The sequence below is a fragment of the Micropterus dolomieu genome, linkage group LG09 (assembly GCF_021292245.1).
Source record: "Micropterus dolomieu isolate WLL.071019.BEF.003 ecotype Adirondacks linkage group LG09, ASM2129224v1, whole genome shotgun sequence".
NCBI lineage: Eukaryota > Metazoa > Chordata > Actinopteri > Centrarchiformes > Centrarchidae > Micropterus > Micropterus dolomieu.
In genome coordinates this window covers 345427-360700 of record NC_060158.1, presented here as the reverse complement: position 1 = coordinate 360700, position 15274 = coordinate 345427, and the positions used below count along the sequence as shown (strand labels likewise).

General features: G+C 40.1%; 1 protein-coding gene across 2 annotated transcripts in view; it reads left to right on the top strand.

The window, feature by feature from the left end:
* The first annotated feature begins 2706 nt into the window (after nt 1–2706).
* The window catches only part of LOC123976224 (F-actin-uncapping protein LRRC16A), a 40076-nt gene continuing 27508 nt past the window's right edge, over nt 2707–15274 (top strand). For both annotated transcript variants that reach the window (XM_046058186.1, XM_046058185.1), the window contains exons 1-3: nt 2707–3137; nt 7052–7149; nt 13377–13427. In XM_046058186.1, the coding sequence (XP_045914142.1) occupies nt 3098–3137; nt 7052–7149; nt 13377–13427 (189 nt within the window). In that variant the 5' untranslated portion in view covers nt 2707–3097. The remainder of the gene's footprint in view (nt 3138–7051; nt 7150–13376; nt 13428–15274) is intronic.

Here is a 15274-nt window from a genome sequence, read left to right as displayed (position 1 = left end):
GAATAATGTAGGTATCTGTTGGTGGATAAATACCAATGAACATATTTTTCTTATTTTTGTAAGATAAAATTTTGATGAAGACCGATTCAATCTCTTCTCTCCAATCTGTTGGGCTCTGTATTTCAGATATCACCTTTTCACTATAGTTACTAGTAAAAAATGGATTTATCTTGTTTATTTTTTTAGTAACTAGTAGCTATTCCATTCTTACTAGTCAGAAATAAAATGTCACTATCAACGAGCTATTTTACTAGTCATTAATGTAACCACGTAACTAAAAAGTAGTTAACTAGAAACTGATGGAGTTGTTACTACTGGCTAATAAATAAGAACTAGTAGCTTATAAATAGCGACTAGTTTTTAAGGAATAAATGTTTGGCTTGCCATAGAAGTATTATCAGCAAAATGTGCCAAAAGTATCAATAATAAAAGTAATCTCTTTTTTTTATTATTCATAATGTTTTTCACAGTGTTATATTATTACAGTATGTTATTCTGTTTTGTTTTGTTTTTATCACTAATGAATATGTGTGTATGTAACAGCATATAATGTTCAGCCAAGTTTAGATACTACTGGGTAGATTGGTATTTAGTACTGCATCATATCATATAAACATACAGTACACATTGTTTATATGTAAAAAGTAACTGGTAACTAAGTGCCAAATAAATTAGTGAAAAGTGAAAAAGGTTGTTTTTTTTCCATCCGATATATCGTGGAGTAAAGTAGCACAAAATGGAAATTATCAAGTAAAGTACAAGTATGTCAACTGTACTTAAGAACAGTACAGTACTACAAATCTGTACCTCAAATAGCTTGATACCCTTGTGACATATAAAACTAATGGTACATTTGTGACAAATATATTCCTCACCAAACTTTTGAGATTGAGCAAAATGTTCCTCCGTCATTTTGCTGCTGTTCATTCTTGTTCAGTGCAACAACAAGTATCTAACAACAACTAACTATACTAGTTGCAGGCTATAAACTAGTAGACTAAAATTACACACCACCTGCATCCTGAATAATGTGATATTTGCCCACATTTTTTTAATTTGAGAGCTGATTCCATATTAGGTTTTTGTCACACAACAGGTAGTTGGTCTGGAAGTGGATGTTTTTGTTGTGGCGTCTCGCCTTTGATAAATGTAGTTACCATTGTTCGTCTCAGTGGGGCAGTAAACTACAGTCAGCGCTTTGGTTCAACTGAAGAAGAAAACAGTAAACAAACAAGCATCAACACCTACGCTGATGTTAAAATTGTTGAAGGTTTTCTTAACTTAAGATGCTGCATAGAACACATGAAGTCAGAGGAATGCAATCACCTTATTACACACTTAGTTTATTCAACTATTTATTTTAGTTTTTGCTTAATGATGCTGTTAGGCCTACCTCTCCTCCACTCTGCAGAACAAGAGGACTTCAGGACTTAAAAATCAGGCAAAAACATCAAATAAAACGTGTGCAATGTGTTTCAGCATCGTCAAGGTAACGTGATAAAGTGGGAAAGTGTAATGATGTGGTTGCTGGAGGACAACACGTTCCTGCACCATCACAGGAGGATTTATTGCAACTCTACCGTCCTTCAAATCACATTATCAATCAGAGAATGCTGTGCTCCATCATGACAGTGGTATTTAGAAAGAGTCATCCCTCACTCTCAATTGTAATCAAACACTGTATTTGCTCTCTATCCTTAAAAAGCACTTTGATTACGGTTTATAAATTCAGCTTACAGTCCTGCAGGATTCTCCTTCTACAAACATCTGATGGTAATATTGTTGTATGAGATGTTTTTATAATGATTTGTGTCTCTTATTTAATAAGCACTTATTTTAAAATTATTTGAGAAATTGGGATTTTGGACAAACTTTCTTCAAATGAAACTTCACCGATCCCGCTACAAGGGCATTGGAGTTCTACTGAATGTGTGATACCTTCACCATCATCATATCTTGAATGTGATCTAAAAGACTTTGACTGTGGAATAATTGTTGGTGCCAGAGGGGGTGTCCCCAAGGGTAACACGGGGTGTCCCTGAACCTGTAACCACTAGTCCTGGAGGCATCCTATACCACAGAGGAGAGCTCACCTTTGTTAATCTCCTCCTCTCAGTCATGACAGACAAAGTTTGCAATGCACTGATTCATAATGCATTAAGTCATAGTTACATACTGAAGTAAAAGCAGAAATACAACAAAAATGTTATGTAAAAGTAGGCAATGTAGGCCTATTTACAGTAGCCTATCAAAATTAAAAGTATTATGCAAAATAAGTGGCCCACGTGAATGCGATATCTCTGATGCATCATTTGTAAATAGCATTTTCCAGTTCTTGAAACTCAACTGTGTAGTTTATAAGAAATATGTTGTTGGATAATCGCATGTTTTGTGTGTAAAATAATTTGAAAAGTAATTTCAATAAATGTTTGATGTACAGTGTGCAATATCCCCCTTTAAATGTAGTAAAATAAAAAGTCGCTAATAAAATTAAAATTCTCAAGAAAAGGACAAGTACCTCAAAACTGTAATTAAATACCGTTCTTGGGGAAATGTTACTTCCAATCCACCACTGTTAATGTCAAACGACAGGGGGACGGTAAGTGCAGGTAAATGACCACCAGGTGTCACAGCTCTCCCACTTTTAGCAGAAAAAAAACAAACTTCTTTTCCTGGACAGCCGAAGGAAAGGAGGGATCACTGAAGTGTGCGTGAAAGAAGAAGCGTGCTTGCGTGAGTTGTTGCCAAACACACACCGACTGTCTTCACTTTTGGATGTAAGTGTCCTGCTGAAACCACTTTCAAATCAAAGTTTGTACCCCGCCTGTCACCTACAGCCAGTGTAGCCTACTGCAGAGGTAATGTGCGCGTGTGTGCGTGAGATTGCGGTGCGTGGACAGGCATGTAGGAAAGGATGCAGACAGTAACAGTTAGGTAGGCAGGGTGTCGACAGGTGACCAGTGAGGAAAACGGGACTACACCTTCACAGCAGTTTGTCGCGTCCTCCGGTGGAACCAGCCGCTTTTCTCCTCGCTTTGACGCGCTTCTCCTGTCCTCATCGCCGGACTCCACTTCTGTGTTTACCTCGGTAGAAGAAATGTCGGAGGAAAAAACGGATATTCCCAATGAACTGTTAGGTAAGAAAACCATTACTGTCTACGAGGTGGATCAACTTCTAGCCAACTGACTCACACTGTGGCCTTGTTTTTGTTTGTCTCAGGACAAACAAGTAAATTAAACACTTGTATTATATCTCAGGTAAATTTAGTTCACGACGAAATCACTGAAAACTCATTAATAACTCATATTAGCGATATTATAGTCGCATAGGGCGTGATACATAAAAAATATACTGTAAGTTTTAACAAACTCATTATTAAACCACAAGTCACTTTAGGAATACAAAGCAGATAACGTTAGGAGCTTTAATTTTCTTTTAAGTTTCTCGTGGGAATATATTATAGAAATGCTGAAGTGATACTACAGAAGGGAACAACTACCATAAAGTTCAATAAAAAATGTATAGTGTCTAAGTGCATTACACTTAAGGAAACATACTAATGATTTTTCCTCTTATTAACTGGTGGCTCTATTCCTGTTATTTGTATATTTCTGCATTCCTGTTAGTGTATTTTCAGTAAAGAGCTGTTTTCATGGCTTGAGGGCAAGGCTGGCTACCTGTTTGTCCTCTGCCACTTCCTTATCTGAAGCAGGGGCGAGAGAAGGCTTTGGGAAAGGGGTGTGTCCTGTGAAATTCCTTTTGGATTGTGAGATATTATCAACACAGGCTGCCCGGATGACTGAGCGAGTGTCAAGAAGGAAGAGGGGAAAAAAACACCGTAAATCACTGCAGTTTTGCTGGACAAAGCAGCCTAAGCTGTTGACTTTAAATGAAACATGGCACTGATACAGCCAGGATGGCTGAAAATCTGTGCTGGCACGGCTAATCAAGGCTCTTAGGAGTTTGACCTACATTGACTTTTGGAGGGTGATATTTTGGGCCGATGTCCTGATATTTGAGTATTCTAATTGTACAAATAACAGCAGCAGGTAATGGCAGTAGTGTTACGCACCTGTGTAATGTCATGGTGCCTTTAAATCTTCCTCAAAGCTAAAACAAAAAACACATTTTGTTAAACAGACATACATGTAGACTTCTTTTTATTGGACTGCCATTAGAAATCAAAAGCAAACCCAGTACTGGGTGGTAAGGCTGACTCACAACCCCGTGCTCTCTGTTATGTTGTCTGCAGCACCAGTCTCACCCCGTATGTCACTGGACTGACGGATGAATGAGGCTTTTTGTTGCCATCTCCTGATTTTGGTTTTAAAAGGACATACTGACCTGATGCTGCTCATCAGCAGCATTTGGAAACTAAACGAAGAGGTTATCAGTTCCTTTTTTGTAATTAAAGAATTAGAAAAGTGATGTGTCGCAAAGGGGTGTGCCTTTGAATCTGGCCTTTGGTCGAGTTGTGAAACATTAAGACACCACCCACACTAATGCCAGTGTAACGCCAGATCAAAGTGAGTTAATCACCAGTTGTGATGACTTGATCAAACTCAGCAATGAGATAGTGAACCCATACTGTAAGATGTGGAAAAACAGCCAGCAAATATCATAACAAGCTTTAAGAGCTCAGGGTGACATCTTTAAATTATGTCTGCAACTAATGATTCTTTTCATACTCAATTAATCGTTTCATCTAAAAATAGTGAAATATGCCCATCCTGAAATTCTGGAGCTCAAAGTGACTTCAAGTAATCTTCAGATTACTTATTTTGTAAGTAAACTATGCAGCGTAACACAAAGAAAAGCAGCACATTCTGACATTTAAGAAGCTAGAATATAAAAATATTTGACATTTGCTTAAAAAAAATACTCAAACAACTCCATTGATCTTCAAAATAGTTGCAGATACATTTTCTGTTTCTCGTTTCAGCTATACTTTAGATTGTGTGTAGTCTGACCAACAAAGCTGTTTATAAGTCTTGTATTATCCAATCTTGTGAGATCAGAGTCAGATTCAGGTCTCAAGTCCACACACCTCAAAGATATCCAGTAAATGAGCAAACGTTGATCATTTTTGCTTGATTAATGGCTTAAACAATTCAATTAATTATCAGAGTGATTGCTTCAGCAGTACTTTAGAACAGTGGGTTGTCGTTACAAATACCTACTGTGTGAGAAAGCCATCGCAAATCCACAGCAGTTCAAATTCTAGTTAATATCCCATGTGGTGGAATGATACGGCCATTAAGACATTTTAGAATATTTCACTCAGTTACAGCAAATGGAAAAGATCACTGCGCGATTGGTATACTGCTAATGTGTTAGAGCAGTCAGACAGAAACTTTTATTAAACATGTCGCAGGTCATTATACTATAAAGTAATTTGTCAGCTGGGAACTCCTTGGTTTTGTTCGAGTGAGTTGCTTGGCCGGAGGGAGAAGTCCATGTGTTTTTGATCAGCCTGCGCGCTGCTGCTTCGTGCTGTAATGTTTTCATCCTCCACATGACATCATCATGTGTCTGGTCAGAGAGAGGAGGAGGACAGCATGAGGTCATGAAGGCGGGCCCAAGCTCTCATACTCATTAATACTCTCTCTTTGCCGTGTACACACACTCCGGGACTCTTCTTCTGTATTCTAGCTTCACTTTACTTGCTTCATCTTAATGCCTTCTGGGTTTCTGTCTCTCCCTTCACCTCCTTTGTCTTTCACACTCTCTTTCTGTCTGTCTGTTACTCAGTAATCTCTATAACTCTTACTCCTTCACCCTCCTCATCTTCCTCCGTCTTTCTCCGGAATTCCCCACCACTGCCAAAAAAGATCACCATACCTCCACCAGACATTTGGCTCAGAGTAAAAGACGGATCCAAATGAATGCAGGAACATTCAAATCTATCTGGACAGAAAGAAATGTTTTGTCTCGTGCAAGACACACTATGGATGGTAGACTATACTTTTCCCAGTACATTTAAACTGTGTAATATAGTGGCATCACAGTTTTATGTCAAACCACCGAGGAACCACAGTTGGCTCCATCATGGAGGTCTGATGGAGAACATGCTGTGAAGGTCCCGTTGTAGAAAAGAGCTTTAAGTCCATCTTTGCTTACATACGTACGTACAAGCGCCGAAGTTTATAAGAAAGAAATCTAGGTAGCATTTTCCAAATGTGAGCTTCTACATAATGCAAATCTAAATCAGCTTTCAGTTATTCATCATCATTGAAATAGATAGATAAGAATGCAGAATAGAAATAGATGGTTAGAAATGCGAAGTGAATGCACGAGCTTCCTACAGCTTTTAAAAACACTTTTTAATAGAAATCATCTACAGTTATCTCTACAACACCTTTTAGGATTTCCAGGAGACTCGAGAAAGTGTTTGAGATCATTTCTGTGACTGTAAAGGTTTTTAGAAAGCTGCTTATCGAAGCAATTGTTTCATATATCTCTACAACAGAGGTAGCTGAGTGCAGTGTTATAATGATCAGTAGTCAAAACGGACTTTTATGTTTGATATCAAGTTAAAGGTTACTGTAAAGTTCCCCAAAAAATCCCCTATTTCTGTCCCGTCTCACTGTTTAATGTTTGTTGTCTTTGTTCCCAATTCAATAATGAAAATTGAGGAACAAGAAAGGAGTAGATTATGCCACCGACATAGCACATAGCAAGTTCTGATCTAAGAGCAGCCAGATTCCACTTACGAAACTATGAATACTGCACAAGTTGCTTGTTTAGACTCATACTTATGAATATAGTCAACATCACCGCATGTTAAGGCTCCAAGAAAAACCACATTGCATGCTGTAAATAATGCTTTGGATAGCATAAGAGGTGTGGCGACCAGTTCTGTTTCTGGTACTGCTAGCTCTGTACTGCAGAAATGCTAAACAGGATTTAAATGGGGCCTCAGGCAATCAGAGCTCTCATCTGAAACTCCTGTATCCATTGTGTAATATGTTGTAATTTGATACATCCAGGTGCTGAGGTGTTAATTGTCAGGTGTCGTGTAACCTTGTCCCCCGACCCTGTCTGTTGTAGAGAGTGTGCGGGAGGCGGTGGGTCGGAGGGTGAAGCTGATCCTGAAGCTCAAAGTCCAGCAGGAGGTCAAAGGTGACAAGGTGGAGAACAGAGTGCTGGTAAGTGACAGCTGGTCAGTTTTTTCTTCTAAGTACTGCAAATGCATAATGAATACATTTTTCTGTATTATTTTCTGTCCTTGTTTTGGCATGTCTGGCAGTGTTTTTTGACATTTTTCACCATTTTCTGACATTTTATAGACCAAACAACAAATCGATTAATTGACAATGAAAATAATTAATTGTTAGATGCAGTCAAGCTCTGAAAAAATTGCTGCCCAGCTTCCACAGAAAAGTTGGGGGCCTAGTTGATTTGTTACGTGTATTAGTCATTTAATTGCTCCTTAAGTGAAAAAGAATCCAAGACACTGGATTGGTGTGGGCATGTTGCTACAGGTCCAGGTGAGAAGATAAAATTAGCAACAGGAAGTCACTACAGAACAGAATATACTCCTTTGAGGCAGATTTTAATCCCGTAGAAAGGTAATTCTGCAGTAGTAATTTGTTTGACTGTAGAATAATAACACAATTAGCACACAAGGCTGCCCCGAAGACCCCGAGTCAACTTGCATATTGTCATTCAAATTGATGCACTTTTGTTTTGTTGCTGCATCGTTTAACGGAGAAGGGTTATAGAAACGGAGAGCAGCGTGACTCCGGGCAGCTTCTTGCTGGTTCCCTGCACACCAAATCCTGTGGAAATAATATACTATTCAGGTGTTTGAGACCTCTGATTTTGGATTGGGCCAGCTACTGAATACTGATCATTTTCGGTTATTTGTGACTCTCCCAAAAACATCTTTTCACAGCCATTCCTTTTGTAAAAGAACTTTTTGCAGGAGTCCAGTATTGATAGGACTTTTTTTCCCTTTGATGTGTATGTCTGGGACTTCTGCTGAGCTAAGCACTGAGTTTTTGGTTGACCTCAGAAAGGCGGCATGTGGTTGTTAAAAATTTTGAATGACTGCGGCAGCTACAGTAGCTCTGCTCTGTGAGTCATGATCTGCTGGTAAGTGTCTGTCTGTGAATATCAGACCACTGCTTCCTTGTTTTACTCTGCAGCTGTACAGATACAATGCTTTACAAATCTACTTGACAAACTAGGGCTGCGCGATTAATATAATTGCAATCGTGATGTCCTCATGCGCAATTACATAACCGCAAAAAGTGTGCGATTTAGTAAAACAGAAAATATGTGTGACACTCTCTTCTCTGTGCTGCAGTCCGCTCATTATCTCCGCCTACACCGGGGTCTCGCATGTGCCTCTAAAAACAGATAAGCCTACTTACAATGAGAAAAATATTTATGAGCAGTGTGCCAGTAACTTTTAAGACAACAACCTACAGTAACCCCCACTCCCCACCCCACCACTATTCGTTCAAAACATAATCTGAGGCGCCACCGGAGCAACGAGAGGAATGCTCTAGTCCCTCTGTAACAGAGCGACGTCGGTAGCGGAAGCGAGACAGAAGAAAACTGGGAGAAGATAAGGAAGGTTTGGGTTTGGCCATTTAACGTTAGCCGTGTCTGTGCATTTTGTTGTTCAACATTTCACAGAGCCGACGTGCTTGTCAGTCACTTTTCGTCAACTGACCAATCCCAGCCAAGATGGGGCGGGATATTAAAAAATGATGAAGTGATTATTTTGATTGATTGATTATTGACAAGTTAGTACTGAGCATTAACAAATTACAGACCGATGCTTGCACAAGGATTAAATAAATTAAAAACAACCCACAGAAATGAAACCGCTATAAGTGGATATAATATTCAACAAGTGGTAAAAAAGTATACTATTAAGTGGAATTCTAATGAATGTAGTATTTAATATATTATTGTTATACTAACAGTAAACTATTAACAAACATTATACTCTGTATTTAATACACTCATGTACAGTTCCTCCTCCAGGTTGTCGATAGAGACTCTGCATTAGACAGATGCACATTGAGCGGGAGCCAGTGTGCCAATATTTGATGCCTCTGGCTGCCTCCTCCGTAGAGCAACACGCTCCCCTTGTTCTGTTTTACTTGTTATTGTTATAAATATTGTTTATTATTTAACTTTGTTCACAATGAGAAAAAGACATTTCAAAATGTCAGCATAGTACAAATCGCAATATGAATTTTTCTCCAAATCGTGCAGCCCAATGACAAACTGATAGGATCTGGACTTCTACTGTCTTCCTCACAAGATTTTGAGACCTGGCTGCAGGTGTTTTCTCCCATTGAGCATCAGTGAGGTCAGCCACTGTTTCAGGCTTATTTCACAAAAGAGATTTGGGAGCTCTGTTTAAACGCAGATCACAAATGGTAGCGGCCTCTGCAGATAAATTAGTGAGTCCGTCAGAGCTCTTGCATGCTCATGCATGGGTCAAAAGTGTTGCATTTGTTTGCATGATGCAAATCACAGGTTGCATTTTTGGTGAAATAAGGCCCTGGCTCTCATTCAGCGTTCCTTCATCCCAGAGGTGTTGGATGGGGTTAAGGTCAGGGCTCTGTGTAGGCCAGGCCAAGTTCTTCACACCAAACTGTTTTTTATTTTTTTTTTATGTAGCTGGCTTTGTGCACGAGGGCATTGTCATGTTGAAACAGGAAAGAGACAAACACAAATGGTTTCTACAAAGTTGAACACATACTATTGTCCAAAATATCATAAAGATTTCCCTTGGTTTGACTTAAGGAGCCCAGCCCAAACCATGGATAACAGCCCCAGATCCAAAGTATGAAATAGTTTGTGGACAGAGGTTTTCGCAATGAATCTGGAGGCTTCCCATTAGTTCTTGTTGGCCCAACCTCCAGCAAATGCTGCTACTTCTATCCTCAGTGTTCTTTTGTTTGTTAATCATGAACAACATAACAAACAATAACTTACTGAGTTGACTTGCTTGACTGAATCCAGAAGTGTTAAATGTGGCTGATCACTTAACTAGTCCTGCTAAGAGTCCTCCTATTTTAAAAAGTTTTAGTATAATTTCAACACAACATTGCAGATATAATAGAAGATGATGTCTTCTATGAAGATAATGGACTTGCAAGGGCACAAAGTTAAGAAAGAGGTATTTGGTTTCTTGTAACTGCAGGTATGTGAACTCACCTCAGCTCTCTCTGTGGGAGTAGTGTGTGAATAAAGCTTACAAAAAAGGCCCATAGATATCTGGAGTTGAACCTGGAACAGTCTGTTTAAAGCACACTCATCCATCCTGTCAGCCTTAACCCAGTAAGTGCAATTAAACACATTTTTTATTTCTATTTTGTTCACATTTCTTTTCCTTTGACCACATACCACAGTTCTGCAGAATGTGACTGCCACTCCTGTCAGGACTTGACTGAAGCAAACCACTCATATAGCCACAGGGTGTTGGGACACACACATACACACACGCACACATACACACACACACACACACACATACACACTGGGGCGTGCACATACACACCACATTCCACAGCTGTAGACCAGCAGATTAGAAACCTATGCTATAATTTCTTGAAATGAGGCAAAACACACTGTTTCATGGTAGTGTTTCAGGCAGGTTTGTTTTGTTTAAAGTTAAATGAAGCCCAGATTGTTTCCTGAACCACGTCACAAGAAAAATAAATCAGTAAATCTGTCAGAGGAAGGCAAACCGCTGAGAAGGAAAGTGTCTCTGAGCCAAAAAGGAGCAAGCTCAGCTGAAACATCATCAAAGTTATGAAAACACTCCAATATGAAGTCTTATCATGATGTGGCCCATTTTGCTGTCATTAGCCTCAATCTGACCCAAGTGGCAACCACCACACCTGTTGAAGCTCGTTACAAAACACCTTAAGATGCAGAGGGAGTGAAAAGCCCCAGAATTCCCCTTTTCAGGCTTTGGGCTCAAAAATGTGTGTTTGTAACTATTTCAAATCTATTGGTAGGCCATTTAAACAAACTAGCGCTTTGCTGCTTTGTGCCTTTTTAATTTGGCACACATACATTGGGGCGGCTGTGGCTCAGGAGGTAGAGCGGGTTGGCCGTTAATCGGAAGGTCGGCGGTTCAATCCCTGGCTCCCCCTGGTTGCGTGTCGAAGTCCTTGGCTGTCCCTGGCTGTTCCGCAAGTGTATGAATGTGTATGACTGGTGAATGCAGATGTAGTGTAAAAGTGCTTTGAGTGGTCGAAAAGACTAGAAAGGCGCTATACAAGTACGGAGCTGCAACCGATGATTAGATTCATCTGATTATTATTAAATAATAATTAGAGAACAACAATTCCCATCACAATTCTCCAGAGCCCAAGTTAAACACATGCACTGTATTTCACAGTTGTGACTTGTAGTGACTAAATCCTAATGGAAAATTATTGTCCACTTCACCAAGACTTAAAAGTTGTCAAAATATTTAATTAATACTCTGCTTGTTGCTGCTGTTTTATTATCAGCTGGTACAGATTCCATGTCATACCTGCAGCCTCATATGCGGTGGTACATTTACACCAACAACATCATATTTTCATTAAGAAATAAAATATTTGGGGTCATTCCCTTTTATTGAATGCATGCAAACTCCTCACCTTTCGTCGAAATTCGCCGTAACCAATGGTCACTCCTAATTGACCCTTCCCAGCTGACATGGAGAGGAGAAAAAATCACTTGTGCGGAGAGAGGGAGAACGAGAGAGATAAAGGCAAACCTACACATCAGATTCATCCAGATTGTGGTTATCCAAAAAATGTTAAATCTGGAGCAACTGGACTTGGTTGTAGATGACGTCAAGTTGCCCTCAATTAAACCTTTCTTGTAAACAGCTACAGGTATGATGGAGAAAGTTATGCATTGTTAAGTTTTGGAACTTCAAAAACAGCTTTTGCTGTGCGACCTATGGGTAACCCAACAAACACATTGTGCCTTTTATTGTTCAATCCAAGGTCTACAGTGTTATCAGTACATCGCCTGAATCAAAGAAATCCTCATGGTCCAGATTGTCACCCATCTGTTTTCTGTTATCTGGTCTTGTGGTCTTATGTGGACTCCCTCACCTGCTCGCTCACACAAATCAACTTGCACTCACATCTGTAAAACACATGAATCGGGATGTTTCCAGACTTTATAAACTGAAAACGGGTTGTTCAGAGTGTCAGATCTCTTAACACTCACTTCCAACCCTCAGGCAGGTTAATATCTTTTAACTCAGACTCCCGTCAGTCAGAGAGGACCTCCTATCTTATTGGCTGGTCTCTTACCTTGAGCAGGCGTGACCTGGAGTGACCTCCTTCTCCTGTGGAGGGTTTCTGTACAAACCACTGCTGGCTCAGCCTCCTAATGACTACTGCTCGCTTTACTTCCCTCCCTCTCTTTCTTTCATTTTCTGAAAATCTAATTGCAGTGAAAATTTGATAATAAGGACCATTTAACTTGCACTATTTCAAGTAAGCAAACGTCTTGCCCAGTTGAGATGAAAATAAGCTAATTTCTACTAATTTTGTCATTTAGAAACACACTGGTATTGGCTAAGCAAGCAGCCATAATGTGCACTCACTGTCTGCCAGAATAGAAGTTCAACACGTGGTGAAAGATAATATACAGTATTATCCCGCTCAGTGAAAAACTCTCTACAGAAGCCTTTGCCAGCTTTTCTGCAAGTGAAGCTGTTTTTTTTTTTGTTAGACCTTCTGACCTCACCGCCTTTCAGCCTCATAGAAAAATGCACAGTTTATTTATCTACAACACTGCATCCAAGGGATAACATGTTAAATTGAGAACACAAAAAAAGTATTTTAAAGTCAACAATACCCAGCCCAATAATTCACTCAGAAGATCCGAATTGGGTTTATCTTCCATCCCCAGAGACAATAATTTCTTGTAGGTGTTTACTGATATTCAGCAGAGCTGTGTCAAGTCAAGCCTCAAGTCTTGAGGAACAACTGAAAAATCACACAAAATCAAAAAAGAGCGTTTAACATTTAGTTGCAAGTTCGAAGCAATGTAGTGTTTTTAGTACATCACTGCTCCTGGGTTTGATCCTAACACATCTCTGTTTGGTTACATGGATCAAATTTGGTACTGACTGTGTTTATATGTTGCCTAATCGGAACATCAGACCATTAAATTGATTACAAAGATTAGTTTAGAGATGGCACACATACTTTATTTATGGGTCACCAAGTCAAGTCTCCCCAGCTTTTTGCTTTATGCCTCCATAAGTACTTATTTGTGTGACTTGAGCCTGTCTCAAATTCAAGTCTCAAGTCCAAAGCTCTGTTATTTATTGAGAAGCTCCCTCTGCCTGTTTTGCTGTCTAATATGTCTCTATCTCTGTCCTCAGGCCTTGGCATCACATCGAGCCTATCTGTTGACAGCGCGGGTTCCTTCCAAGGTTAGTAAATCTGTGTGTCACTATCCTCCTAGTTTTTTTTCTGTGCTCATTTTCTTCTGCTCTTCCAATTTGTTCTCCTGTTTCTCTAATCTGTATCTTTCTCTTCTCCTTCCTTTGCCCCGGCTGCTCCTCGTCTTTCTCCTCTTGGGGAATGTTTCTTATTTGGTCATTAGAGACATGCTGCTGCTTGTTCCTCCAGAGTCAAGGTTTATCTTTTCTGTTTTTGTCTGGTTTTAAATTCTACATCGACAGAGGCCACCTCAAGTCCTAGCACATTCCTAACACTGAAACTCTCTCAAACACACACATTTACATTTACTCATTTGGCAGACCCTTTTATCAAGAGCCAATGACATTTGAGGAACAACATACAATCATTAACAGAGCATAAAATACAGCCCGAGATCTACAACTGACAATACATATTAATAAAAGCAGCAATAAATACTGGTAAGAGCAAATAGCACATATCGCATCAATGGGGTAAATACCTAGGGAAAGAAGTTAGAGTTAACAAAAAGTGCAATCAATACAAGGTAATTGTAGGGGATAGAAGAAGAAGAGCACAGGAAGTGCATGTTAGAGGTTACGAGTTATAAGAGGGGTTATGTTATAAGAGGAAGTGTTCTCAGAAGAGATGAGTTTTCAAGAGCTTCTTGAAATTAGAGAGGGACGCCTCTGCTCTGATGGCGTGTGGTAGCTCGTTCCACCATCGTGGTGTGATAGATGAGAATAGCCGTGACTGGGATTGCTTTGTGTTTGAAGGGATGGCAGAGCCAGGCGGCGTTCGTTGGAGGAGCGTAGTGGCTGAGAAGGAACGTAAACTTGGATTATGGAGTTTAGGTAGATGGTGCAGACCCAGTAGTCACTCTGTATGCAAGCATTAGTGACTTGAATCTGATTCTGGAGGCCACGGGGAGCCACTGGAGGTCACTGAGTAATGGAGTGACATGCGTCCTTTTGGGCTGATCAAAAAAGCAGACGCTGCTGCGTTCTGAACCATTTGTAAGGGTTTCACCGCACAAGCTGGAAGACCTGCTAGGAGAGCATTGCAATAGTTGAGGCAAGAGGTAACCATAGTCTGTACCAGAAGCTGTCTGGGCATATTGAGTGAGGTAGGGCCTGATTTTCCTTATGTTGTATAGAGCAAAGCGGCACGACCGAGAGACAGCAGCAACATGGTCTGAAAAGGACAGCTGGTCAAGTTTCTCACCACCCTGGTTGAAGGCGGTAAGCCTTCGTCTATGCAGATATGTCCGAGAGACAGTCTGTGATCCGCGCCGAGACGGTGGGGTCGTCTGGCGGGAAGGATAGGTAGAGTTGCGTATCGTCTTTTGCGTATCGGTTGCGTATCGTCTCTAGCTCAAGCATTTCATAGGATGTGTTGATTATAGAAAGTCATAGAATTTCAGCAGGTGCTTTAAATTGATTCTTTATTTAAACATATTTTTGATCTCCTTATTGTTTCATGTGTTTTTACTTCTCACAATGCTTTTTAGTAGTCTCTACCTTTGTTCCTCATATTGTACTTGAGAAAGCCACATAAGTGCTATCTCTAATGTTAATGCTCTCTTTTCCCAGTTCTCTGTTTATCTGACTTGATATTGGAGTCTCTCTCTCTCTCTCTCTCTCTCTCTCTCTCTCTCTCTCTCTCTCTCTCGCACGCTCTCATGCTCTCTCTCTCTCTCTCTCTCTCTCGCAGGCTCTCATGCTCTCTCTCTCTCTCTCTCTCTCTCTTGCAGGCTCTCATGCTCGCTCTCTCTCTCTCTCTCTCTCAGGCTCTCATGCTCGCTCTCTCTCTCTCTCTCTCGCAGGCTCTCATGCTCGCTCTCTCTCTCTCTCTCGCA